General features: G+C 41.1%; 1 protein-coding gene across 5 annotated transcripts in view; it reads left to right on the plus strand.

Moving 5' to 3' along the window:
• Positions 1 to 27,261, plus strand: part of RARG (retinoic acid receptor gamma) — a 156,146-nt gene that overhangs the window by 45,072 nt on the left and 83,813 nt on the right. For all 5 annotated transcript variants that reach the window (XM_034419157.3, XM_087886719.1, XM_087886721.1 and 2 more), the window contains one exon: positions 14,592 to 14,932. In XM_034419157.3, coding sequence (XP_034275048.2) covers positions 14,758 to 14,932 — 175 coding nt within the window. In that variant the 5' untranslated portion in view covers positions 14,592 to 14,757. The remainder of the gene's footprint in view (positions 1 to 14,591; positions 14,933 to 27,261) is intronic.

Raw genomic sequence — 27,261 nt, forward strand, 5'->3', positions numbered from 1 at the left:
AGTGCTGATGAAATCCAGCTTATTATTTCATCCACTTCTATTGTGTCTGTATGTACATTGGTGTACGTGTTTTAAGGAGAAAATGTATAGTACAAGAACCATATCAAATGTCTGAGAAATACACATTTTAATCCCTACTTAAAATTACTCAGCTGTTACAGTCTAATGAATGCTATTGTCCACCTCCGTCTTTCTTCCATGCTGCTGCGTGCTGATTCTCATTCCCATCTAGTGACCTATTGGATTATCCAGTTGTGATATAATATAAAGACTATCCTTATTAGTCTTACTTTAGCACAAAATTGGCTGCATGACCACAGACCTTAAATATTTTTCTGTGGGAACTCGGGAACACTTCCATGTGTTTTTGCTTTTGGTAATTTTAATCTGGGAGTATTAATGAGTGTGACACAAATTATGCTCATAGGATAATGAAGAGATTCTGCATTAACCAGATTGGTGTAGTAGTTAAGTCATCATACTAGAAAGCAGGAGACTGTGCCTGAGATACAAGGCCAGCTGGGTGATTTAGGCTGGTCGCTTCTCTCAGCCTTAGGAAGGAGGTAATAACAAACCACTTCTGAACTACCTTGTCAAACAAACTATAGGGACTTGTCTAGGCAGTCTATGAGAACTGAAGGAAAAAATGGTTTCAGACCCAAATATGTGTGTGTGTGTTCATTTGGGCACTTAGGGCAGTGCAAACTGGGTTTTCCATCGCAAATGGTTCCCTTGCGCACAGAAAGAGATGGTATGTAAACCCCAGAGGCCTTTGAACCTATTTTCTTTGTGTATGGATCAGACTTCATTTTTCCTAATGTTTAGTTGTATTAATTTTATGTATTCAATTCATTCTTATACTTAATTGCTTTCTATTAATTTTGCCCCCTTTGTATATTTCATTGTTGAAGGGAGAGAGTGATTTTTGGCATGGAAACGGTTAATGGCTAGTGCTGCTGGGCTCAGGAATGTGGCATTGCCAGTGGTGGAGGGGTAACCTCTTTGGGGCTTGTTCTGTTTTGTTGCTCAAGCTTGTAGGCCTAGTTCCATTTGGGATAAGTTGGAGAGTCAGTTCCTGTGTTTATTTTCTGTGGATTCTAAACTAGCCATATACCTATAGTAAATTACCTCCAGAATTCACTTGTGAGCTGGTAGCTTCAAAACAAGATGACTGTCTATATGCAAATGACTCTGTGTGTGTGTGTGTGTGTGTGTGTTTGATTATTTCAATAATCTGTTTCATAGCAAAATGCTAGAACTAGTTTGCAAGTATACACACTGTAATAGACTTCTCAACCTGCTGTCCTCCAGATGTGTTCATTAACAACTCCCAAAATTTTCTATACACCATAACCATGCAAAATGGGAAGTTATGTGTTACAGTTCGGCATCTGGAGACCTGATTACAAATCTGCACCCATGGTCAATATTTACCATATATACCACTGTCCTTGGAGAGAAGCTCATTTAGCATAAACAGTGTTCACCATGTTCATAAGGAGAAGTTTCCCATTCAGTGACTAAAATTCCCACAGATAAAAATGTTCTATTTTCGCTTGTTCAGGAGCCCTATGACTAGTTTTGACCTTTTAGCTACCATAGGAACAAAAACAGCAAAATGTTTTAGGATAGGGTGTTCAAGAGGATCAGTGATAATAATATACACACATACAAATTGTTGCAATAGTAAATTGTGACTTTTTGATGGAGAGGTCACCACTAGTCTTTCAATAACCCTGGCTTTTTAATCCTAGATAATATTAATAATAATCTACTTCACAGCATTATTGTTTTTATTTATTTATTTATTTCATCAAACATGTATTAAAAATAAATAAAATAAATAAATAACTTTATTTTCATTGTATGTGTATACACAGCATACCTGTAGGAAGTTAGCACCCACCCCTTTCCTAGAAGAATGAAATATTTTAGGAAATATTAAAAACGGCAGAATATTATGTTTCCCTGGATGAGAAATGGAGAAGCATGTTTTAAAGGCGAAGCAGCTCCCATCTTCCTGCCCCCACCTTTTGTCAATGGCCAGAGGCAGAAACTCAATCTTTGTCAATGGACCATCATTTGCAACACAATAGTAATTAGTAAGTTCTAATAGTAAGTTCTAAATTACTAATAGCAATTAGTAAGTTCGAATCTTGCCAGGCTCAAGGTTGACTCAGCCTTCCATCCTTTCTAAGGTAGGTAAATTGAAGACACAGTTTGTGGGGGCAATTAAGCTGACTTTGTAAAAATATATAAAAGTATGAAGGCTATTGCTTAACGCATTGTAAGCCGCCCTGAGTCTCCAGAGAAGGGCGGCATATAAATCAAATAAAAAAAAAAAAATAGGGCCAATCTAGCAACAGAAACTCACCACATGGCACCTGGGAAGATTACATCAGCCAGCAAGGCTAGCTAAGACCCCCACCACCTGGGAGTCTGACAACCAATCAGGATACTCTTTCTGGGCCCCAGGAAGTTCAAAGCCAGAGAGGGCATAAAACCCGGGGACTCACTGCGTCTCAGCCCTTGGTTGGAACTCAAACCATGGTTTGAGGAACTCAAACCATGTGATCCTGTCCACCATTAAACCATCTTTCCAAGCAGTCCCCATGTTTCCAGTGTCTTTTTCCCCACTTGGAGCTGAACCCAGAAGGATATTTCTTCTGACATACCCATACAACGAAATTCACTTAACACCCAAAGACCAGGTCAACACACATAACAATCCCCAAGCACACTCTCACCCACCACAATTCTCCACCCCTAAAACAACCAAACATCCACAGAACAGACCAAGTAATACTGTCCAACAGCTCACTGATAGTGGCCTTTAGTTCATTGTTGAGTGCAATTATACTGTAGCTCTGGGATAAAAACTATTCAGAAAATGTGTGTATATATAACAGATATAAACATAAACGTAACTATGAATACATGAAATGGATATGAATAAAAGGGAACATTAAGACAGGGACAGTAGGCATGCTGGTGCGCTTATGCATGGCCGTTTTTGTGCAGATAACAGGATAAAGAGTGAAATATTGTTTTAAGTCTTTGTTGTGTATTGAAAATAGCTTATGAATAGGTGTCAACTTATTAGGAGCCGTGGTGGCGCAGTGATTAGAATGCAGTATTGCAGGCAAACTCACTGCTCACTGCCAGGAGTTTGATACTGACCGTTTCAAGGTTGACTCAGCCTTCCATCCTTCTGAGGTGGGTAAAATGAGGACCTAGATTGTTGGGGGCCACAATCTGACACTGTAAATTGCTCAGACAGTGCCGTAAAGCATTATGGGGTGGTCTAAGTGCTATTGCTTTTGCTATTTTCTTTTTGCAGATCCACCTAATATTCTGTTATTTGGACCATAGGAAAAAATCCTCAATACTAATAAAATAAAAGTTTCCATGTGTATATTATAAGTCGCATTTGGGAAATTTTCATTCCTCCTTTCCCCAACATTTAAAGATTATTTACAATTGATTCCAAGATTGGACAGGAGGAGGAGAAGACAGGGATTTTCCATCTTCTAAAATTGTGAAAATAGTTTCAGGTATTGTTACATATATTCTTGGCAAAACTACTTCTTAGACACAATAAAAAGGCTGTTTTGAAGGCCTGCATTCTTTTATTTTATTTTGGTTGAGTGTATTACAATGAAGCTAGTTATTGTGCTTAATTGACCATGGTTTATTTCTTTATACGATTTGTGAATGCATCAGTGGCTTATTTTTTGAAGCTACTTTGCTTATGATATCTTCCTGTAAAAGGGAATTGAAAAGAACTAATAAAAATAATCTCTCAGTGTTGCATTTAACTCTAATAACAAAACACTGTCCATAATCTCATACTTCCTTCCTTTTCCTCACCCTTCACAGGAAGAAATGAGAAACTAACATTTCCCCTTTTTAAAAAATATTTTTTATCAAAGATTTCCACAGAAGTAATGATGAAATGCTATAAGGAAAAAAGCAAAGTTGAGAAAACCATGAAAAATAGGACAAATACGTATAAAAAGATTCCTGATCTTCTTTATAGCAGTTACAAACTTATTTCTCCTCTTTTCCTCCCCTTAAAGTTACATCATAATTCCATTCCCCGCATATTCAACCTTTTTTAATCAGCAAATCCATAAATCACCAGTGCATTTTTTCCATTTTCAGCAAAAAGTGCACAGGAGATTTCCAGTCTTTAATAAAAGTGAGAAACTAACTTTTCCAAATGCTACAAATGATAGCGTAAACAATAGCTTGTTCCTGGCTTACCTTTCTGTAGTTGGAGGAAATTGCCAATTGTGACTTCTCATCTTTATTCTTTGAGCGGTTCATTGTACATCTAGCTGGAATTAAACAAAGGGAAACAATATTTAAGTATTGTGTATTTATCTGTCAATTTGTACCCCACTGCCAACACAAACACATTAATGTTAAAATATTAGATCCCTCCTCTCATACATTATGAGTACCATTTGGACTCTGAACTGTATTAGGAGTCAATGCAGTGGAGTCAATGTGCATAGAAGTCAGGATCTTGAAATTATTATGATCACTGTTATGTAGTATAGGGGACCTAGAATTCTAAGATTCTGAGCATACATACAGTAATTGATCTGATGAGGCAAGAATATTATTTAATAAACAGTATTGAAAAAGCAGGAATATTTTTAGTTCCAGTCCTAAGCAATTGAGATGAAGTTTATTATAGGAAGCAAGATAAAAAAGGATTGCAAAACAATTGACAAACAGCAACTGCAGTTCAGATAGCTTTGTTCAATAGCTGGTCTTCCATTATAAATAATGTAGCAGCCAGGATAACTTCTTATCTCAGAGTCAGAAAAATAATGCTCCCAGGTATGACCTCTTTATAACCTGATGACCCAGAAATTATAGTTAAAAAATTTCTCTTGTCCTAATATTATGATTTGAGGAACCTGGCTCAGCTTTTCTGGTTGGCAATATACCGTGGCTCAGTTCTTAAATGGAAACTAACATATGTTTCTAAGGGACAGGCCGGAATCTTTTTAAAAATAAATTCTCTTCTTTTAGCATCCAAGTTTCAAGAAAGAGAGGCTTTTGAGGAGCAAATGGTTACTTTTCCCCTTGAAAGTCTTTTGCAAGATTTGTGTTTACAAAAAGTCAAGAGTGTTATTTATTTGTATTTGTTTTGGAGGGCAAAATGAAATTTAAAAAGGACATAGAGAACTCATTCCATTATGGGCATTGAAGTTATGGAAAATACAAACCAGGGCAATTTAGTGCCAGAGGATTTCAGTGCCTTGGCCATGAGTAGTGACTGCCTTGATAACATTTGTATATTTCTTATAAATGCCTTTGTGCTTTTCCCTTGGTTGGAACACTGTGAAAGCCACCAGAGCTAGTGGGGCGGCTTCTGTCCCAATTTAGATCCAATCTTCCACCTCTAGTTTTTTGCTCACTTCTTGACACGACTTATTTTTTCCTCACCTCTCAGATGCTGACTACTCCAGAAACACTATTGACAGCAAAGGAAAGTTTAGGAGCTTTTTTTTTTTTTTTTAAATGGAAGTTAGGAATGTTATCTGCTCAGTGTTCCCTTACTAGTTGTGACTGCCAAAATGCTTTGGAGAAGAGAGCAAATTGTAGTTAGGGATCATTGTTATTATAACTAGAGAAGGTCTCATTGATGCATGTAAGAGCCTCACTTTCTTGAAGCTGTAATACAGACAAAAATTAGGAGCAACCAGATTAAATGCTCATATGTGAATTATTATTCTAAGGTGTTCTGGTTAGCCAATCTGATATGGTAATGTAATAGATACTTTTAGGATCAGCCGCAATGTATGGAGAATGGAGAGCAGAGTTGCCACATGCGTATCAATTTAATAAATAAATAAATAAAATTTGGGACAACAATTTGGATGTGGAGCAGAAGGTTGAAAGTTGCTATCTCCATTGCTAATCCCTATTATGCATTGATTGCAGGGGTGAAATCCAGCAGGTTCTAACAGGTTCTGGAGAACCGGTAGCGGAAATTTTCAGTAGTTCGGAGAACCGGCAAATACCACCTCTGGCTGTCCCCAGAGTGGGGTGGGAATGGAGATTTTGCAGTATTCTTCCCCTGGAGTGGGGTGAGGATGGAGATTTTGCAATATGCTTCCCCTGCCACGCCCACCAAGCCATGCCCACAGAACCGGTAGGGAAAAATTTTGGATTTCACCCAATTATTTGCCTTTGTTGCCAGATCCTACAGTCATATGACGTCCTTCCAGGGCAATAGGTGATAAAGCCTAAGAGATATAATACACTTTAGGACTGCCCTTGAACTGTGTTGGAATAAGGAGAAAAACTATGTTAATAACTAAGAGTGACTTAAATCTGTTTCACACACAGTATGAGATGAAGGCAATAGCAAGGGTTTTTTTCCGCCCTTGAGGAAAGTGGGATTTCCGCAAGGGCAGATCCCAAGTGGGATCCAGAGTGTCAATTCAAAGGGTTTTCTGCTAGGACAGGACATGAAGTCCAAGTTCTGCTAGGACAGGACATGAAGTCCAAGACCTGCTGGATAGAAATGATAGTGCTATATTCTGGCACATCTGAAATAGCACAGATTGAGGAAGCCACTTTTATGCTATTCATTATCAAAAGAAAATTGTGGGACCGGCATGTCTGGAGAAGGCCGATATAAAATACTGCAGGGGTTTTTTTTGTTTTTGTTTTTTTGAATATATTAAATAGATTCATGTGTAGTAACCCGCTCTGTTTGGTAGGATTAGAAACTCTGAGTTTAAAGTATGCATTAGCATTTGCTAAAGTCAACTTGACATCTCACCAGGAAAACTGTGGAGCTGTCAAGTCAGGTTTCATGGAACTCCCGCCCCACCCCCCACATATTCTACTTAGTTAATTAGGAAAAGAGGTTATCTATGTTTTGGGCATTTGGAACTATTGATACTTGAAGCATATAGTAGCATGGAAATTTACATTTGTGATGGTGCTGAGAATCTGTGCTACAGATTGTTAGCCAACCCTCTCTCTTGCTACATCTTCTTCAGAAATTGTGGTATGACCAGAAAAATGTGGTTTAAACTAGTGTAGGTTTATAAAGTAGCTCTTCAGCCACACCATATTTGCAACTTCTTGAAGACTCAAATCACCCACAGCGGAGAATGAAACTGGGTCATTCTCCCTCCAGGAAGATCTTATCCAAAACAGTTTGAAAGCACTTTGGAGATCTTGTTGGAAGACAGGTTATAGCAAGCAGCCTCTGGGAAGTTTGGCAGTCAGAGATCATGGACAATGCACAGACATGTTAATTTTGGTTGCGAAGCAGAGGTGTCTATAAAACTGATTCTCAGGGATCACATTTATGACAAGAGTTTTTGCTATACAGAATGCAAGCAGAGTTCATTCCTCTTCCTTAGCCTGATAGCCTTTTCAGCTGTACCGTCTAGAAATAATGGGAGGAGTAGCTCAACACATCTTGAGGAAAGCTTCCACAGCTTGGGGAAAGTGGTATTAGCAGAAGGCATAAATCATGCAGATGCAGGCACTTATGATAAGAAAATATGAACTTCGTCTCTTTAATTGCTATGGAAGAGAGCTTCAAGAAGCATAAAGATTGCCATGAATCTTGAATATTTTTCTTTGATTTCCTCCCTTTGAATTATAGCTTCTAAGAACCATTCTTTTAGTTTAGACATCCCTAAATCCATTGCTGTTCTTCTTGCATGCCCAAAACATGGATTCTATGCTGGTATTGCCTTTATCTTCTACCTAACCAGGTTGAACTTGTAAAAAAAATAATAACTTTTTAAGTTTTCTGATTGCGTAAATGTCACAATAAGCATTTCTTTTTATACGTATATAAAAAACCATCTCCAGCTCTTTCTTTTGGCTTTTCTCCTCACAGCCTCAGCTGCCTTCTACCCCAGCAGAAAAGCTAGGTATCCAGCTTTTTGGGGGGGGTTTGTGTTGGTTTCCACACTTTTTCTCCTCCTGTTAAGATGCGGTCGATTATTTGAGTTTTCCCACGGAAAGTGTGTGTTGGGAATACATGAAGGAAATGGGTATTTGGTTCATATGAAATAAGAAGAAAGGGGCTGGGAAGGGGGGGAGATGAGGGGAGGAATTGGTATTTTACCAAAAAAATAAAGGCTATTAGATGTGTTAGTGCAGGATGTCATTTTGAGGTTATTGCGAAACGAACGCCAGAGTTCAGGCCGCTGCCCTGCTTAGCCTGAACCTGGCCTCTGATTTCTCTCTTCTTTTGAAATAACTATAAGCTCTTCACAGACGGGGCCTGGCTGTCTACTTGTGTGAGTGTGAGACTGTGCCACGGAGAACAGTTAACACAAAAAGTCTTTGACTGAGATGGCTCCATGCGGCTCTGGAGCTATTATATCAGCTGTTCCCTATGTATTTAAAAAAAAAATATTCTTTAATCTTTTAAACAGAACTGATTTCTTAGAAACGTGCCCCCCCCCTTTCTCTACTGACATACGTGCTTCTTTGTCTATAAGGGCTAGGAAGAATTCAGGAACCCGGTGAATATATGGATTTCAGCGCCTCCAGGAGGGATCTATTCCCCCTCACCCCAAAAAAGAAGGAACCTCCTTAGAGTGACCGCCGGGTGACCCTCACATTCCCATCCACGGTTGGGGCAGCTAAAAAGGCTAACAGCAAAGGGAGTCCAATGCATGCCTCGAATTAAAGCTGAACTCCGTACGGAGATTTGAGGCAGACAAAAGAGCGAGCCTCGCCTTGGTTTTCTTGACGTTGCTGCCATTGGGAAACATGCCCTTCCGTAACCCCCTTTTCTCTCCGCCGCCCCCACTTTCCCACTGCGCCCAGGAGGCAACTGCGCCCCAAGCTTGCTGGCAGGAGCTCGCGCTGTTTTCTTTCAGTGGGTTTCTTTTCCCGGTTTCCGTGCGCTTGGACACCTCAGCCTGACGGCGCGTTTATTTTTGGAACGCGAACTTCCAGAGAGGCCCTCACATATGGAAAAGTTTACGGAAATGAAGCCTTTAAGTTAGCTTGCTCGCTTGAAATCTCGTGGCTTTTAGCTGCTCAGGGCACTTGGCAGGACCCACGGCAGCGGGGACAGGGGTGGGGGTGGGGGGAGGCGGGCGGTGCGGAGTCTCAACCCGAGCTTTTGCAGTTTTTAAAGGGGCCGAGCGCAAAGCGATGCCCCTCCGCCCTCCCCATCCTCGTGGGCAGCGAAAAGAGCTCGAGCCAGAAATGAGCCTGAGAGCGACTGGCGAGAGGCGGGGTCTTGGCTACATGACAGAATGAGGGGGACACTGCTGCGAGGAAAGCCCACGGCACCGAAGTTACACGGCGGCAAAAGTATTTCCACCCACCCCGCTCCAAGGCGATATAGGAGAGGAAGATGATTGAGGCAACGTATGTCTTGCCTCTGGTACTGCGCTTGCATATAAGCCCCCCTCGAATTGGCCCCACTCTTGGGTGGAACGCCATCCATTTGGGAGAAGAAAAATGAAAGACGGGACTGGAGGGAGGGAGGGAGGAGGATGCAAAAGACCGAGCCGGGGCACAAAGGCTCGGAGCAGAGGGGAGAAGGAGGTGCGCGAGCGCGCTGTGTGTGTGTGTGTGTGTGTGTGTGCTCTGCGCGTGCGAACCCAATTCAGAGGCCAGGAGTATAAGAAAAAGAGTGGAGGGAGGGGGGGGAAAGGTGAAGAGTGAGTGATGGGCTGGGGGGGGCGGGTGGTGGGGGTGGCAGGAGGGGGTAGGTCGGAAAAGCAGCGCCGCCTCGGAGCCGGCAGGAAAAGGCGCTGCCTGGGCTGTTGTAAATTAGGCCTGTGGTGTTGGGTTCCATGTGGAAGATGTGAGCTCACATTCTACCCCCAGGGTGGTACAGCCCCAGCCAAGGGCTGGCAGCAAGAACATAAGCTTCATTTATCTGGGAACCTGAAATGACTCTTGATTTAAATCATATGGTAAAAAGCACCCAAAGAAGAAGAAAGAACAACATCAGCAAAAAAGAAAAAAAAGAAAAAACCAACCCTCGCCTGCCTGCTTTTGGAAATGGTTCAAAAGGGAAAAAAAACACACACACACACACACACACACACGCACACGAGAGAGAGAGAGAGAGAGAGAGAGAGAGAGAGAGAGAGAGAGAGAGAGAACGAACACACACTTAAAGGGCCAGTCTCTGCTTTCGGCTGCAGAGTGTGGCAGTAAACAGACCCCATCGGTTCAATTCCACATCTTTTCAATTCCACATCATCAACAATTGCATCTGTGGATTGGGGCTAAATCTGAGAATGTGTCTGGCTCTGAATGTATGAAAAGAGACATTATGTCGTCTTGGGAAGGAGGGCTTTTAAAACAAAGAACTCATATTGCCAGTATATAAATCTGGTCACTTGAGGGGATCTCTATTTTGGTGGGGTGGTATTAAACCAAAGAGAACAACTGGAATATGTCTATGCCGATCTCCATTTGAAGGAGAGTATTTATTTATTAGCTTGCACCTCAGGGAGGGGGGGTGATGGAGGGGATTGTTTTTCTGGAGGAAAAATCTTCTAATTGACTTGTATTTAATAAAAAAAATACTATATGCTTATTTGCTCCCTTGATGCCAAAGGCAACACATTCAATCTCCGCAGGATAATTTTTGCGTGATCTTTTTCTGGCAGGCAATTCTGATCTTGAAAAACAGGAAGCAGTGAGTGCCCTCACTCGTGCTGAGTGCTTTTGCCTTATCACAGGACAATCCTAACCAGTTTCAACAAATCCAACAGTCTTGGATTTGGGGCTGTATTCTAAAAATTAGGCTGAGGGTGGGTGGGAAGGATGGACAAGCTTCAGCATCAACAATTCTTATTTTGGAAATTAATCACAGTTTATGTGTGTCTAGCTTCTTCCCCTTTTTTAAAAAAAACTTTTTTTAAAAAAACCTGGCCTTTTCTGTATGGCTTTAAGAGCATTAAACCAATAAAACTTCAGCTGGAGGGGATAAGTAGCATCAATTTTATTCTGCTAAAATTCATTGTGTGTCACACTGCTGGTTACAAATAAGTAGCAAGAGAGATCACACCCCTACCCCAATACCTCTTGGTAATACTAGAGTGAGCTACCAGAGATCAGGGGTGTTTTAAATACATATCCCTAGAGCCTTTTTATATATACTTATCAAGAATCAGTGTGGTAAATTTCTTGCCATAACGTGTAATTTGTTTTAATAACCAACCTGCTTCCCAAAAGCCCTGGAAAAGAAAACTCTTAGTCCTGCCTCTGTGTAGTTCATGTCTGTGAAGATCACCATTTCACTCACTGAAATGCATTAAGTCCTTGACTCTCTCCAAATGTGAAGTATGCCCTATACGACAGAATAGAATCCATTCCTGCTAGAAACCTTTCTAGTGTTTCTATTCCTTTCTTTTGCCTTGGTAGACACTCTTCTAATTGGTCTGTTCTCAAAATCTCTTCGGAAGGGACTTTCGGAAACCTTCAAAACCCCTGGAGCTATTCCTGTCTAGGGAGGAAAGAAACACCCCCCACCCCAATTTTTTTTTTTTTTTAATTTGATTTATATGCCGCCCTTCTCCGGAGACTCAGGGTGGCTTACAATGCGTTAAGTAATAGCCTTCATACTTTTGTATATTTATACAAAGTCAGCTTATTGCCCCCACAAACTGGGTCCTCATTTAACCTACCTTAGAAAGGGTGGAAGGCTGAGTCGACCTTGAGCCTGGTAAAATTCGAACCTGCAGTAATTGCAGGCAGCTGTGTTAATAACAGGGTGCATTAAACCACTGTACTACCAATTTTCACATCAAAAGCATTGGATTCTACTTGAAAGTCCAGTCAGATACAGTGATCTGCATATTGCAGTTTTATTCAGCCTATGAAGGAAAAAAAAAAAGCTTTAAGCAGAACACACCTGCTTAGCAGAATCTGTATTCCTTGACTTAAAGCAGTTCCTTTAGTGACTCTTCAAAGTTACAACGGCACTGAAAAAAATGACTTATGACTGTTTTTCACATGATCGTTGCAGCATCCCCATGGCCACATGATCAAAATTCAGAGGCTTGGCAACTGACTCGTATTTATGACGGTTGCAATATCCCAGGGTCATTTGATCACCTTTTGCGACCTTCTGAAAAGCAATGGGGAAGCCAGATTCACTTAACAACCATGTAACTAACTTAACAACGATAGCGATTCACTTAACCACTGTGACAAGAAAAGTTTTAAAATGGGGCAAAACTCATTTAATGTCTCACTTAGCAACAGAAATTTTGGGCTCAGTTGTGGTCATAAGTCGAGGACTATCTGTAAATTGAAAAAAGCTCTTAGGATAGTCAATCTATATGTGTCTGTCAATCACTTTGACAGATAGACTCAAAAGCGTTTTAAGTGGCGCGTGTGAGAAAATCACTATAAAATAGGTAATAGTGTCATTGCTTTTAATTATTTAGAACATCTTCATATTACAGTAGGCAGGCAGAGGAGATCAGGAGTGTTTAAGCAATAGCCAGCTCAGACACACACACACACACACACTTACACTCTTCCTAATCCTGCTGATACCAATTTCCCTGCCTCTCTGAAATTCTCAAGATATTCCCATCATCTTCCCACTATTCTCAAGAGATTCCCACTATCAGAGGCCATCTCTGATCTCCACTGGAATTTCTAATCTTCCTGCCAAACCACTTTCCATCACAAACAAACCAGTTCCTGCAAACTTAAATAAATTGGCAAGATAACACCTCTAGGAAAATCACAGTATAGCATAGCAGGGATGGGTTCTACTTACCTTTACTACCAGTTCGCAATGGGAGCCTGCGCGCACAGATCACCCATTATGACATCCGGGCGGGTGGGCAGAGCCTCCCACTGCGTTTCACAAGAACCAGACAGGACCGGGAGCAACCCACCCCTGTAGCATAGGTTTTATGAAAGAGGGGATCACATGAGTATCCATGAGTTAGATTCTCTAAACTAGGGGTGGGGAATGATGGCCCTTTTATGATTTATGGTCTTCAACTCCCAGAATTCCTGAGCCTGGCTGGATGGCTCAGGAATTCTGGGAGTTGAAGTCCACGAGTCATAAAGGGGCCATCATTCCCCACCTATGCTCTAAAAGATGGTCTGCTCAGTTTCAATAACAAGGGCCAGGTTTTGCCTCCATCATTACAGAATACTACAAAGTATAGTGTCCCCTTTTGTGTCTATGGAGATTCTCAATCATCCAGGTCATGGTTGTCCCAAAGGTGGTTTTCCAAAAGGCAACTGAACGTTCTTAGTTTTTTTCTTTTTCTTTGAAAACATCATAAATTCTTCCATTCCCCATTAGTCAGTTAGATCTGAAGAAGTTTCTTGGACGAGAAGTGAAACGTTTTCAAAGAAAAAACTAAGAAAGCCCAGTTGCCTTTTGGAAAACCACCTTTGGAATATTCACTTTTGTGTTTTAGAATGTGTGGAGAAAATTTGATAGAGGTGTATTCTCTACGGTAGACCCATGGTTTTCGTATACAAAGTTCAAGAGTCCATCTCTACTTCGCGCTAGAAAAGATTCTGTATGAAAATCTGCAGGACTTTTTCAAAACAGACCGGCCTTTTGCAACCTGGTTCCCTTCAAATGGGTTAATTACAACGATTATCATCCTCAACCAGTATGACTAATATCTTGGGGAGTTAGAGCCTCCCCAAGATAATCCGAGATGGGGGTGGGGAAGGCTGGGTAGACAGTATTTAGAAATAATTGATTTCCTGAAGGAGGGGAGCTGGTGGAAGAGAGACTTCCTTTTCCATCAATAGTTTTGTTGGCCGCATTCTGTTTTTGTTTTGTTCTGTAGGTCAGTGGGTGCGCCTGAGAAGTGTTTTCTCCTTTTGACTAATTTCTCCTTGCTCTGTGAAGCCCTACCATGAAAAGCAGCGGGTGCTAGACATTGTCACCTTTCTCTGCTCATTTCTTATATTTCCACAATAAAACTTTTCTCTCTCTCTCCCTGTTTCTTCTCTTCCACCTGCTTTCTAGCAGTTAAGAATGAGATGTAGGCACCTACCTCTCTGATACATATTTATTCATTTATTAAATTTGTGTGCCTCCCAATGATTCTGGGTGGCTCATAAGTAAAAAAAAGAAAAAAAACAACAAAAACTAAGAATAAAAGAGGGCGGCAGTGGCAAAAAGACTAAAACCCCAGACGGGTTGGGATGGGGGTGGGGATGAGTTCATTCTATACCTCATAGTTGGTTGGTTGGTTTGCTTGTTTTTTGCAAGTGTTTCCCAGCTTCCATCTTGTCCTGGTGACTATCCTGGATGGCAGTGGTGGAATTCAATTTTTTTTTTTCTACTGGTTCTGTGAGCGTGGCTTGGTGGGCGTGGTGTGGCTTGTTGGGCATGGCAGGGGAAGGATACTGCAAAATCTCCATTCCCACCCCACTCTGGGGCCAGCCAGAGGTGGTATTTGCCGATTCTCTGAACTACTCAAAATTTCCGCTACCAGTTCTCCAGAACCTGTCAGAATCTGCTGAATAGCACCCCTGCTGGATGGTAATGGAGAAACAAGAGTGCTGGGAGTGGACTGCTTTTCTCTACAGTTGAATACTACTAATGTCAATTCATTCCCTTGCAGGACTGCCTCCGAAGAAGACAGAAGAGGAATGGCCTACTCCCTTTGAACGGCATACTTGCAAAGGCCACAATCATGGGACCATCTGCCTGGAGCACTGTCAGCACCAACCAGCTTTCTTAAGAGGAATTTTTCATTTTCTCACGCATTGACTTTCCTACTCTAAGTCATGGCTGTAAACAAGGAGAGAGGCTGCTCGGGTGGGACTCCTCTGGCTCATGTAAATGGCTTCCCCCCTGCTGTATACCCCTTCCCTTTCCCTAACCCACATTTCGAGGTGCTGACCAACGGAGGTTACTTCCGGAGCTACCCTACCGACCTGCCGAAGGAAATGGCATCGCTGTGTAAGTTCCTTGAAAGGAAGTGGTGACAGGGGCAAGTTGGCACAGGGCTCGGTGCAGTTGGGGTGTTGGTTCCACACCCTAAGAACCACCAGGACTCAAAACCTTGTCCAGCATTGTGGGCAAATTTGGTTTGAGTGCTGTCCAAGTGGGACATAATGCAGTGGTAGAGGTGTTGTTGGGTATGGATTTATTTCTGCTTTTGTTTCTTGCCACAATACCAGCCATAGCAAAAAACTAAGCTTTAAGCTGCATAGGCTAAAAGTTTGTGAGTAGTAGTAGACTGGCTTAAACACTGTAATGAATGAATACTTTGGACATCTCCTCGTACCCCGGCACTTATTTTGGATTACAACACTGATCATCCGCAGCCAGCACATTTTATTTTGCTGGGGTGATGGGAATTCAGTGCATTTGTAGATCATAGGGACGATAGCTGTAAATCAATATTTCGAGCCAGGAACTTGGTTCAGCCCACTCACTTTCTCAAGTTATTTCTCATGTGTGACATTTTAATTACGCCTGCACTGTATTAGGTGCTATTACATTTCACCTTTGTCTTGTTCAGAAGGTTTGGATTCAGTACTTCAGAATCTAAAAGAGTGACTCCTACAAGTATAGGAAAATAACTGAACTGATTTGGGGGAGATTTCCACAGGAAGTGTGACTCTTAGAAATAACATGGTGCAATATCAGGAACTTCTTATTCTGGAAAATCTTTAGTTAAGCAAAGGAAGATGATAAGCCTGAGATTTGAACTGCATTACCGATCAGGATTTCAGTTTTTGTCTGAACAGCAGATTCACAAAATCTAAATGCAAATGGATGGCTTTCTGTTCCACACTCTGAATGATCTTCAAATTCTTCAATAATCAACCTGTTGCCAAACCAATCGGGGAGAAGAATAGAAACACAAATTCAGTTGGTTCAGTTGAATCACTCTACAGCTGTGGGCATTGGGCATTGTATGGCAACAACGCTGACTTCAAATTGTAGAATTGTAGAAGCTCATATATCTTGGGATCATGAACATATTGCTTGATGCTTGCAAGGTGTGTTCAAGTAAACAAGTCTAAAAAGGAAGAGAAAAGAACCTTTCAGCTGCCTCTTTATTTCTAGGATGATTCTGAGTCCCATATACAGGTAGTCCTCAATTTATGACCATAATTGAGCCCAACATTTATGTTGTTAAGTGAGTTTGCTCCATTTTACGACTTTTCTAATTTGTTAAGTGAATCAATACAATTCTTAAATTAGTAACATGGTTGTTAAGTGAATTGGGCTTCCCCAATTGACTTTGCTTGTCAGAAGGTCGCAAAAGAGAATCACATGACTCCGGGACACTGCAACCGTCATAAATGTGAGGCAGTTGTCAAGCATCCTAATGTAAATCACATGACCCTGAGGGATGCTGCAATGATCATAAGTGTGAAAAATGGTCGTAAGTCACTGTTTTCAGTGCCATTGTAACTTTGAATGGTCACTAAATGAACTATTGTAAATCGAGGACTTCCCATAGCATTCATGGGGACTCTTAAAAAGCAAATGATGTGGTGGAAGCTTAGCATTTTGTACAGAAGCATGCCTGTCTCCTCAGAAAAAGTAAAAGGTAGTTATGGATAGTATGAAACCTCCTGGGGGACTGGAGAGAATCATTTGTAAAACACGGAAGCTTTCACCATCACTGTGAATAAGCCAGACTCACGACAACATGCTCTCAAAACTCCACATATGCCCACCAGCTTCCAAAGTTTGTCTGGCTTCAGGAATGTTTCGGTCCCAAATTTGCTTTTTGGCAGCTATTAAGCCAAATCCCACTCTGTTCCTGGAAACCCCTTTGGTGGTAATGGCAGCCTTGGGTACATAGATTTGATCTGGAATCTGGGCACCAGATGCCTTTTGAAGACAAAGCCACTGGATGCTGGACTTTTATCTCATAACATTTCATGGGCCATTTTAAAAAGAATTATTGCTACATGTGGCATCATTCACAGGGCTCCTTGATTATCTTAAAAATAAGGGGAAAAGAGGTTTATTTATCAAGACGCTACCAAATGTATATATTGGTGTAGAAAAGAATTCCATTCTATGGATATTTTAGAGGAAATGAATTATGTGTGGACTGAATTGGCTTATTCAGTAATTATTAGCTTATTAGCTTACACAATACCCTTGACTTGGAAGTAGGCGTTTGAAGAAGCTCTTTGTGTAAAGACCCACATAAGGTGGTGTAGAAATATACCTAGCTTTTATTTTGGGTTAAATCACTCTTCGGGGATTGCATCATCTTTGGGAATTGCTCCCTTCCGATTTCACTGAGGGGGCTACAACAGAAAGTTGTTGCGTGGAAGTGCCTTTCATTGTGTGTGCATGAGTTTATTGTGCTTTGCTTGTGTCGTGACACCCTTGACCCGGGATACAAAGAAATTGCAGTGCTTGCTGGGTGTGAGTTTCACTGGCTCCTCCTAGCTATCGTACTGTGTTCTCCACGCTTTGGGGCATGTCCTGACTTCTCTGCCCTTATCCACCCCAAGGTGTGCCCAGGCTCTGTGCCAGACCTCTGGGCTCTGCTTAGTTGCATGCTTTCCATCTGCCAATGCAGCAATGGGAACTCTTTGTGCTTTCTCTCGTGCGGGTTTCAACACGCCAAAGCAGCGTCCCCACGCTGAAGAGCTGTCAGTCATCCATGCCTCCAGTTCACTGCATATCTGTGCACTTTGTAGTTGTGAGCCTAGGGCTCTCCTCAATGGGGCTCCCGAGAAAGTAGGAGCAAACTTTTTATAAAAATAGGCCCCCTTCCCTTTCTCTTGGAGTCCACTGCACCATTTGGGGGTGGGTGGGTGAATCCATTCATGGAATGGTAAAGCTTTGATCTGTATTTCTTTCTCAGCGATGCTTCTGTCTTTGTTAAGCTGGAATCTTCATTGCATCGTGGGCTGTGCCAACTGCAGCCCATTCTGCTGCCCCTACATTCCTACCTCCCGATTCTCCAGGTGTATCTATAATGCTTATCCACCAGGGGGCATCATCTGAGATCATGTAGCTTGAGCCAGACTCTGATTTCTGCTTGGTTTAGTCCAGTGATGGTGAATCTTTTAGACATTGAGTGCCCAAACTGTGCATGCGCACATGCCCACACTGAAAGGTGCGTGAACGCGCACATGCGCAGCAGAGACCCGAAGACCAGCTGGGCATCCCAACACCAGCAGTGTGGCAAGAGGTAAGATCTTTTTCTTTCATAAGCTTCTGTTTCCCTGCAAAAGATGAAACAGAAGCTCACGAAAGAAACACCACAGAGATTTGACCTGGGGCGATGGCACACGTGTCAGCAGAGAGGGCTCTGCGTGCCAACCTATGGCACCCGTGCCATAGGTTCACCATCACGGGTTTAGTCAAACTGTACTTAACTGAGGAAGAAAGTTCTTCCTGCAATAAGCTTTTCCCAGCATGGCATATATGGACCATTTTGCACATATGGGCTTTGCTCTCAAATCTGCTTGTTGGCATATATAGGTTTGGTAGAATGCATTTATCATTGCTACTCCAAAGTTTATTATCTTCTGCTAATATCTCAATTTTCACACAGTTTCCTGGATCTATCTCAAATATACTTTCATAATGCTGTTATTCAGTTACTTCCTGTTCTGTATTTTTTTTTTTTTTTTGCATCAAATGGATTCCGGAATAAGCACCACTTTATTTTTCAAAATGGAACGCTTTAAAATCATTGTATAAAATTGGATACTACAGGTACTCCTCGACTTACGACCATAATGGAACCTGTCCATCATGGGCGTGAGTTGTAAAGGTCGTAAAACGAGTCAGGCATGTGATCCTTTTTTGTGTGGCAGTTGTTAAGTGATCACCGCGGTCATTAAGCAAACCAATAGCTATAGGCGTGATTTTGCCGAAAACCGGAAGGAAATGCTGGGTTTTGGGAAAACCATTGTAAAAGATGGTTAAGTGATTTCAGAATGCTGCAAACAGCTGTCCATCCCGTCATGTGGCTGAGTGCCGGAAGCTGGGTCATATGACCCACAGGGGAGCACGGGGCTGACGATCATAACTTCAAATCCCAATTGTAAATAACTTCGAAAGGTCACTAAATAATTGAAAGACTACTTGTAGTTTTCCAAGTGTTTCCTAAAAGAGGAGTTGTTCCCAAGGCCTAAAGAGACTGATTTAGTAGCCTTTTAAATGGAGAGAATTCTATAGCAACAGCACCACAAGACTAAGATCCTGAACATTTGGCAACTGTAGAAAGAGCTGCCACAAACCAGCAGGACTTGCTATACTAATCTAAGAAAGTAGGAGAGGTTTTCTTTAATTAGGTAGAGCATTTTAGGCTTTGAGAAACTGATTATTACTGTTGCAGATATTTTGACTGTAGTTCAAAATCTACTTTGCCTCCCATGCTAATCAAACTTCCAAAATTTTACGAGAAAATCCCCAGGAAAAGTACGAATATGCATCTTTCATAAGCCACAGTGCAAGTTTTCAGTGCACAGATGAAAAAACAATAGCTTATCATTTAGGAGTGCTAAGCCACAAAAATGTCTGTTGAAGCTGGTAAAATTTAGTCCTTGCCAGCTGTAAATACAAAACAGTCAGAAAATACTATCACCATTTTTTGTTTCAAGGAAGTATGATCTTGTTCTAGTGTGGTAAAATTTAAACTTTGGGACACAGAAATCAGTAGCTTTTCAATTTTTTCCCTTCTGGGTATAGCTTCTGCCTTTTATTCTGTATCTGTTCCACAATAACAATAGACTTACATACCACTTCACAATGCTTTATAGCCCTCTCTAAGTGGTTTCTAAAGTCAGCATATTGTTCTTCAACAATCTGAATCCCCATTTTACCGACCTCGGAAAGATGGAAGGCTGAATCAACTTTGAGCCGGTCAGGATCGAACTCCTGACAGTGGGCAGAGTTAGCTTGAAATACTGCATAGCAATAGCAATAACACTTAGACTTACATACTGCCTCATAATGCTTTAGAGCCCACTCTAAATGGTTTACAGAGTCAGCATGTTGCCCCCAACAATCTGGGTCCTTATTTTACCAACCTCAGAAGGATGGAAGGCTGAGTCAGCCTTGAGCTGGTCAGGATCGAACTCCTGACTGTGGGCAGAGACAGCTCAAAATACTGCCTCCTAACTACTGCGCCACCACGGCTAATGCTATCCTGGCATTTATTCCGAACTGAAGAGAACGATCAACTAAACAAAATGCATGCATTCTGGATCATCTTATTTGGAAGAGAGAGCAGAGTGTACTGAGATGGCACATTATGCTTTCCAAGGGGCAGAGACACTGTAATTTTAATATCACTGCTGTGAGACAGCCAAAAAGGAAGGTGCCAATAGAATAAAGATAAGCAAAAAGTAGCTTGGGGGACGTTCTACAAAATTTCTCAATAACCTGCAGTAGAATTAAAGGGCTACCTTTTTCAAGCAGTTTTAATAACTGCGAGAAGAGTTGCAGTTAAAAAAAAAAAGCAAACTCTGACATAGTTAAACTTCTGCTAATTGCTCATGTAATTTAGTTTTACGGTTCTCACCTGTAAAATATTAGTATCATTAGAGGTAGATTTTGATCAAGTCTTTACTAGTCAGTTTTGGAATGTTGCTTTAGGATTCCTGAGCTGAGACAGATCAGAGCTCCATTTATATTTGAATTGTATCCAATTATATTAGAATGACATCCTAAAATGGGTAGCTAAAGAAGGGAAATAAGAAAATGGCTTTTCTATTTTACTGTATGTACAGCTTCATCATTGATTTGTTGCTGTTTTCGACCAGATTCCTACGTGCCTGAAATTTATCTGCCTCTGCTGTAGTGTAAGCTTCAGTAAATGAAAGCATATAGTGATGGTGATTTTGTTTTACAGTGCATTCATTGATTGGATACCAGTTTGCAGAGACCTCAAGCTCAGTTAGAGTTTCTCACATGACAGGAATATTCCTCGAAACGACTTTTAGTAAATTTCTGCGTTACAGAATGAATGAAATGTCCATTTGTTATTTACAAATTAGAAGGAGTAGAAGCAATGAGGAGAACTTTTGTACATCACAAGAGGATATATGTATTTTACACACTCATGCACACCTCATACACACACACACGCACACACACACGTCCCTGAAGAGGCAAAAAGCTGGGTGTCCATGACTGCATTTCTGTTCTCTTGCACATGACTGAGCAGGAGTTAGGAGCGTAGTTGGGAGTCTGAACACACATCTCTAGCTCTCCCTCCTGTCTGTGTGGGTGTATAGTTAAATAATGCCTTTGTTTGCAAACAAGTCAGAGTAGTGTTATGAAGATAAATGAGCCTTTAAGAGAAGCTGTTATCACAAAAGATAAAAGAAGTGGGTGATGTTGGCAATTGGCAAATGTATTACAAGCATGCTAGAAACAGGGCAAAACATTTAGAGATCATTGTCCATTAGATCAGCTGAGCTCGTTTGTCGTCTATCTCTGAGGCTCAGTGCATTAATAGGTAGCGGACAAAAAGACAGGTTTTAAAATCCCCAGCTAAACATTCAAGAAGTTTTGTTCTGATGAAAAAAGATTTTCTTTCAACGTAGGTTTTTTTTTAGCATTTCTAACAGACGTTTTAGGTCAAGGATCATTTGTCTTAAGACAGAGATATCTTATCCTTAGAAAGTGATGAAATGGCACACAGTTTTCAGAACTGGTAGTTGTGGCTTAGCATATCTACTTTGGAAAAAAAATATCAACAGGTTGGTGAAAGCAGACTTAGATGGCTCTCTGGCTTTGACTAACAGATCTATATATATAAGTGTTATTGTTGTCTAGATATTCAACTTTGGTGCCTATTTGCATGGCACCTATCATTATAGCAGTTCTCCCTCTAGTGGGCATTAATGGAACAACTGACATTGTATATGCATGTATGTAGTATATGCAACCAAACTGCTAAGCTCGGAGCTCAGATCAACAGTTCAACAACTACCAACCCAAGCTACTTACATTCAGATACGTTTCATCTGCATGTATCATCTGAAGATCTGTGCCTAAAGCTTCTAGGTTAAAACCAATAAACAGGCTGTAACAAAGACTGCTAATAGATTTTGTCATTTATGTGTGCCTAGCACGTATGAGTAAAAGTTTTGTTTTTTTCTGTAGCCTTGAATAGTTCTTTTGAAAAGTTCAGTGTTCTCTTTGCACTGGTGTAAGTATGTATTTGCTGCAACCTTCCCAAAAGTGTTTCTCTGATTAGCTCCTTCCTGCTCTTTGAATGGTTTTTATTCAGGATGCTTTCTCCTGCTCTCATCTTATAGCCTTGTCCAATTACAACTTAGAATTCAAAGCCAATTAACACAGCCAGCTAACTGGACCTGCACTTTTTCCTTACTGCCCTGAGAGCTACAGCAAGCTGGTTTCCAGTCCACAGTGATCCCAGTGATCTGTGATATAGCTTTAGATGTCCTTATATAGCAGGAATCAGGGTAGCTGCAACTTCTTCTAGTTACGTTCCAGATTTGAATAGTCATCTCTCTTTTTTTGTTTTTAAACTCAGCCTGTATGATGGGGGTGGGGGAAGGAGAATGTCATCTAGATGTTTACACTGGATTTGGCATTTTTATCCACCTATCAAGTTCTTCCCAAGAACCTGGGATAGGCAGATGCTGATATTTGATGGTATTAAAGATATCGTGGCAGGATGTAAGCTGTTGCAAGGAAACTGTCTTTTGCAATTGACTGATGGTAAATTTATCAGTGCTGATAGTGTACAATGTGTTCAAATGGTGCTCCGGATGTTTTGAGATTATACCTTATTATTGGTATCTTTGCCTTTCAGTGTCTCTTTTCTGATCTTCATTTAGTCTTTCTTTTAGTCCACTTTCGTCTTTTGGTATTCAATAAGCCTTCATTGTGTACTACCCTGTTTCCCCCAAATAAGACATCCTCTGATAATAAGCCCAAACGGGCTTTTGAGCACATGGCAATAAGGCCAAGTGCTTATTTCAAGGTTCAAAAAAATATAAGACAGGGTCTTATTTTTGGGGAAACACGATAGTGCATCTTCTTCACTGTCCTTCAGACATTCTTCCGATATCCATTTTTGCCTTTCAACCATCTGGTGTATTTGCAACATTCCACGCCCTTAACCTATTTTAAGTTGGATCTGTCAACATTGCTACATGGAGGAAGGGCATGATTCATTTTCATCATGTTTCTGGTCTTCCTATCCAGGGCTTTTAATTCTGTTTGAGTCCAATCCACTGAACCAGCTGTCTGTCCAATGACTGGAATTGCCTAGGTATTTCCTGTCTTGATGGTATTTCTTCCACTGAGTTTGGACTTCTTCACTTTGATGATGTATTCACTGCTGATCTTCTTCTTGACTTCAATGTGCTTGACATTGTCGGCTTGAAGGATGCCCAAGGTTTGTAGCAATCATCTTCATCCAAACTCCTGATGTTATTTCCCTGAGGCATCTTCATTCTTTCAGTTTTCGCTATTTTTTCCCCCGATGATGGTGAGGGTAGTACATTTGTCCAGTCTAAACTCCATTGCTAGTTCTTGATCGTATATTCAGAAGGTGTTGAGCAGCTATGCTATTCTGTTTAAGATGATGTTCTTCCATATAGTTTTAGATCAGTGGTTCTCAACCTTCCTAATGCCGCGACCCTTTAATACAGTTCCTCATGTTGTGGTGACCCCCAACCAGGGGTGGGTTCTAAATTTTTTTACTACCGGTTCTGTGGGTGTGGCTTATTTTGTGGGCATGGCTTGGAGGTCATGTGACTGGGTGGGTGTGGCTAGCTGGTCATGTGACCGGGTGGCCATGGCTATGTGTATAGGGACTACTCAGAGGGCTGAAAAAAGTCATTTCTGACAGGTCCTCGCACTTTTGACTGGTCCTCACACTTATGACCATCCTCACATTTATGCCCGTGCAGCATTCTTAACAACCATGTCACTCATTTCACAACTGCTTCTCTTCACCATGGTGACAAGATAGGGCAAAAACGTAAAATGTGAGGACAGTCGTAAGTTCGAGGACTGGTCAAAAGTCCGAGGACCAGTCAAAAATAACTTTTTCAGCCCTCTGAGTAGTCCATATGCACAAAAGGACTATCCAGAGGGCTGAAAAAAGTGATTTCTGACAGGTCCTCGCACTTTTGACCGGTCTTCGCATTTATGACTGGTCATCATTAATGCCCATTGTAGCATTCTTAACAATGTGTCACTCATTTCACAACTGCTTCTCTTCACCATGGTGACAAGATAGGGCAAAAACGTAAAATGTGAGGACAGTCATAAGTTCGAAGACTGGTCAAAAGTGCGAGGACCAGTCAGAAATAACTTTTTCAGCCCTCTGAGTAGTCCATATGCATAAAAGGATACAACAATAGAGAGGGATGAAGGAAGGGAAGGGAAATTAGAGTAGGAGTGAGGGTAAGAGAGGGAGGAAGAGAGGAGGAGAAGGAGAAAGGAAGAGGAAGTAGGGAGGAGAAGAAGAGGGTGAGGAAGAGAAAGTAAGAAGGAAAGAAAAGAGAGAGGTGGTAGGTTTGAGGAGAAAGATTGCTGTACAATAAAAAAGATGAAAGGGAAGAAAGCCAACCCCAAACAAATATAAAGATATTAAGATAAAGAATGAATTGTTAAACTTTAAAGAATAAAAGAGAACAAATATGAATAAATAACAATAATTAGAAACATACATACAAACATACAATGTATTTTCTTTGAACAGAGTATTTGGCCGGTTCATAAATTTAAACAGTGTTTAGTCATTTCAATTAAATTTACAATTTCTATATTTCCTTTTTGCCATATTTATTCCTCATCTATTTTTGTAAAAAACCAATATTACCCTTCATCCTCATCTCTAATCTTAATCAAATTCAATTTTTCCCTTCTATTCTATATTATACCCCTTCCCATTGTCATCTATTTTTATATCCATCCTCACATTGGTTAATTATGTAATATTACAGTTGTTTAATATGAATTCAACATTTTAATATAAATCAATTAGTTATATAACTACCTTTTTTGTATATTAATCAATATGAACATGAATATTCAAATTATTTCCATGCAATCCAATTTTTTACAAATCAATTAATTATATTTACCAATAATAATAAACCAAATAATTTCCCCCATATATTCCTCCAAACCACAACTTAACCATTTCTGCTTTCAACACAATATACAATTAATAGTATCTCAATTATTACAATTCCCTAGTTAAATAGAGCTTTTTTTCTTTTGTGTTTTAAAATCTCCTCTTTTTCCCTAAATTTCCCGTTGTTTGCACCTACCTTTTTTGGTGAGGAAAAAGAAATCTGCCTGCCTAATTTTCCAATGTGCAAAGCCAACAGCCTGCTTTACTTTCTCTTTCGTTTTTCAGTATAGCTAGGGGGAAGAAAATCTGCACTCTTTCCAAGCAAGCAGCAGAGCTCTGAGCAAAACAGCTGAGAGCAAATCAGCTGGGGGTCGGGAGCCGATCTAAGCAAGGGCTAATTAGCCTATGCTGAAGCTCTGTGGGCCAATAAAATTACAAAAAAACACCGAACCATTTGTTAAATTGCTGGCTCCCCCGCCCCTCGCCCACCACTATTTATTGGCAATAAATAATGGTGCGGAGGGGCAGGGCAAGCCAGCAATTTAACAAACGGTTCGGCTGCACCACTGGCTATAGGGCGGCCCTTTGAAGCCCCGCGGCAAGAATTTAAACAGTTTTCTTTCCTCTAGCCATCGGAGGCAGCAATAGATTGGGAGTGGGTGGGGTAAGCGAACGGCCAGCGATCCAACAGAGCAGAGAGTGAGGGTGAGTGAAGGCGTGGGGGGGGGGAGAGGGCTTTGGCGATCCCTGTGAAATGGCCGTTCGACCCCCAAAGGGGTCGCGACCCCCAGGTTGAGAACTGCTGTTTTAGATCATCCATGTAAGGAGGTGGAATCAGGTGAAATGCCACCAGTTCAGACCCGTTCGACCGAACTGGTAGCGATGGTGGCTGATGGTTTGGAGAACCAGTAGCGACGGTAGGGCGAGGCTCTGCCCACCTGCCTGGTTGTCGTCACTTTCTGGTTTTAAGGGTCTGCGTGTGCAAGTGACGCCCACGCGCACTTCTGAACCAGTAGGGAAGATAAGTAGATTTCACCCTGGGTGGAATAGCCTGGCAGATGTTTTTGATGTTTGATAGCCATGGCCTGACTTGTTTAGTATTGTTGATAGAGGAATCAATGACAAACAGTAGGGATGATACTGAGTGTCCTTGAAAGATTCCTCTCTTAATATTAACCTTTCCAAATCTTTTGCCATTAACCAGCAACTGTGTCTTCTGTTGTGCCATTGATCTTTGCACAAAGCTTCTGATGTTTCGAGTGACCCCTGTTATTTATTATTTATTATTATTTATTAATTCAATTTGTATGCTGCCCCTCTCCAAAGACTCAGGGCGACTCACAGTGCATTTAAAATCATTATAAAAAACATTTAAGAATTAAAAACATTAAAAACATTAAAACTCATTCGCACCATTCATCACACCATTTCGAGGCACTTGATTATCCAATCATGTGGCGGGGAATCAGATGTGTTTTTGTAATCAGTCCAAGTTACATTGAAGTTGGTCTTCCTTCTATTGCAGTTTTCCAAAATCATCTAATCTATTAGGAACTATTATTATTTCTGTAATGCAGCTTCATATGCTAATATTAAATGTAATATAATATTACTTTTAATAATATTACCCATGTGGTGGTTGTTATTATTATTATTAGTCCTTAACTTATGACCTGTTGTTAAATGAATCACTGCCATTGTTAAGTGAATCTTGTGGTTCTTAAGCAAATTTGGCTTTCTCCATTGACTTTGCTTGTTAGAAGCCATCTGGGAAGGTCACAAATGGTCTCAGGATAGCGCAATTGTAATAAAAAATCCCTTTTGCCAAGCACCCAAATTTTGACCATGTGACCATGGATATGCTGCAACAGTTATAAACACAAAAACTGATTGTGAGTCACTTTTTTCGGTGCCATTGTAACTTCAAACGGTCACTGAACACATGGTTGTAAGTCGAGGACTGCAGTACGCAGCTCCGTGTGCTGTAGAACAAGACTCTCTTTCTGTTCAAGGCCCTGTCGCTGGTGGTAGCCTGGAGGTGGTGAAGAAGGAAGTCGTAACTTTGCCATTGTGAGGGGCAATGCAAGATAGGAAACAAAAACCACTTTGTACTTAGCACTTTGATCGGCAGCATCAGGCGTAGATGGGCCAAATATTCTGCCCAGTTGCTTACAACTTCCCCCACTCTGCATATCTTCCAGATATGCTTAATTACAGCTGCCAT

This window comes from Pantherophis guttatus, chromosome 2 (assembly GCF_059756535.1).
Source record: "Pantherophis guttatus breed Tessera chromosome 2, ASM5975653v1, whole genome shotgun sequence".
NCBI classification, from domain to species: Eukaryota; Metazoa; Chordata; class Lepidosauria; order Squamata; family Colubridae; genus Pantherophis; species Pantherophis guttatus.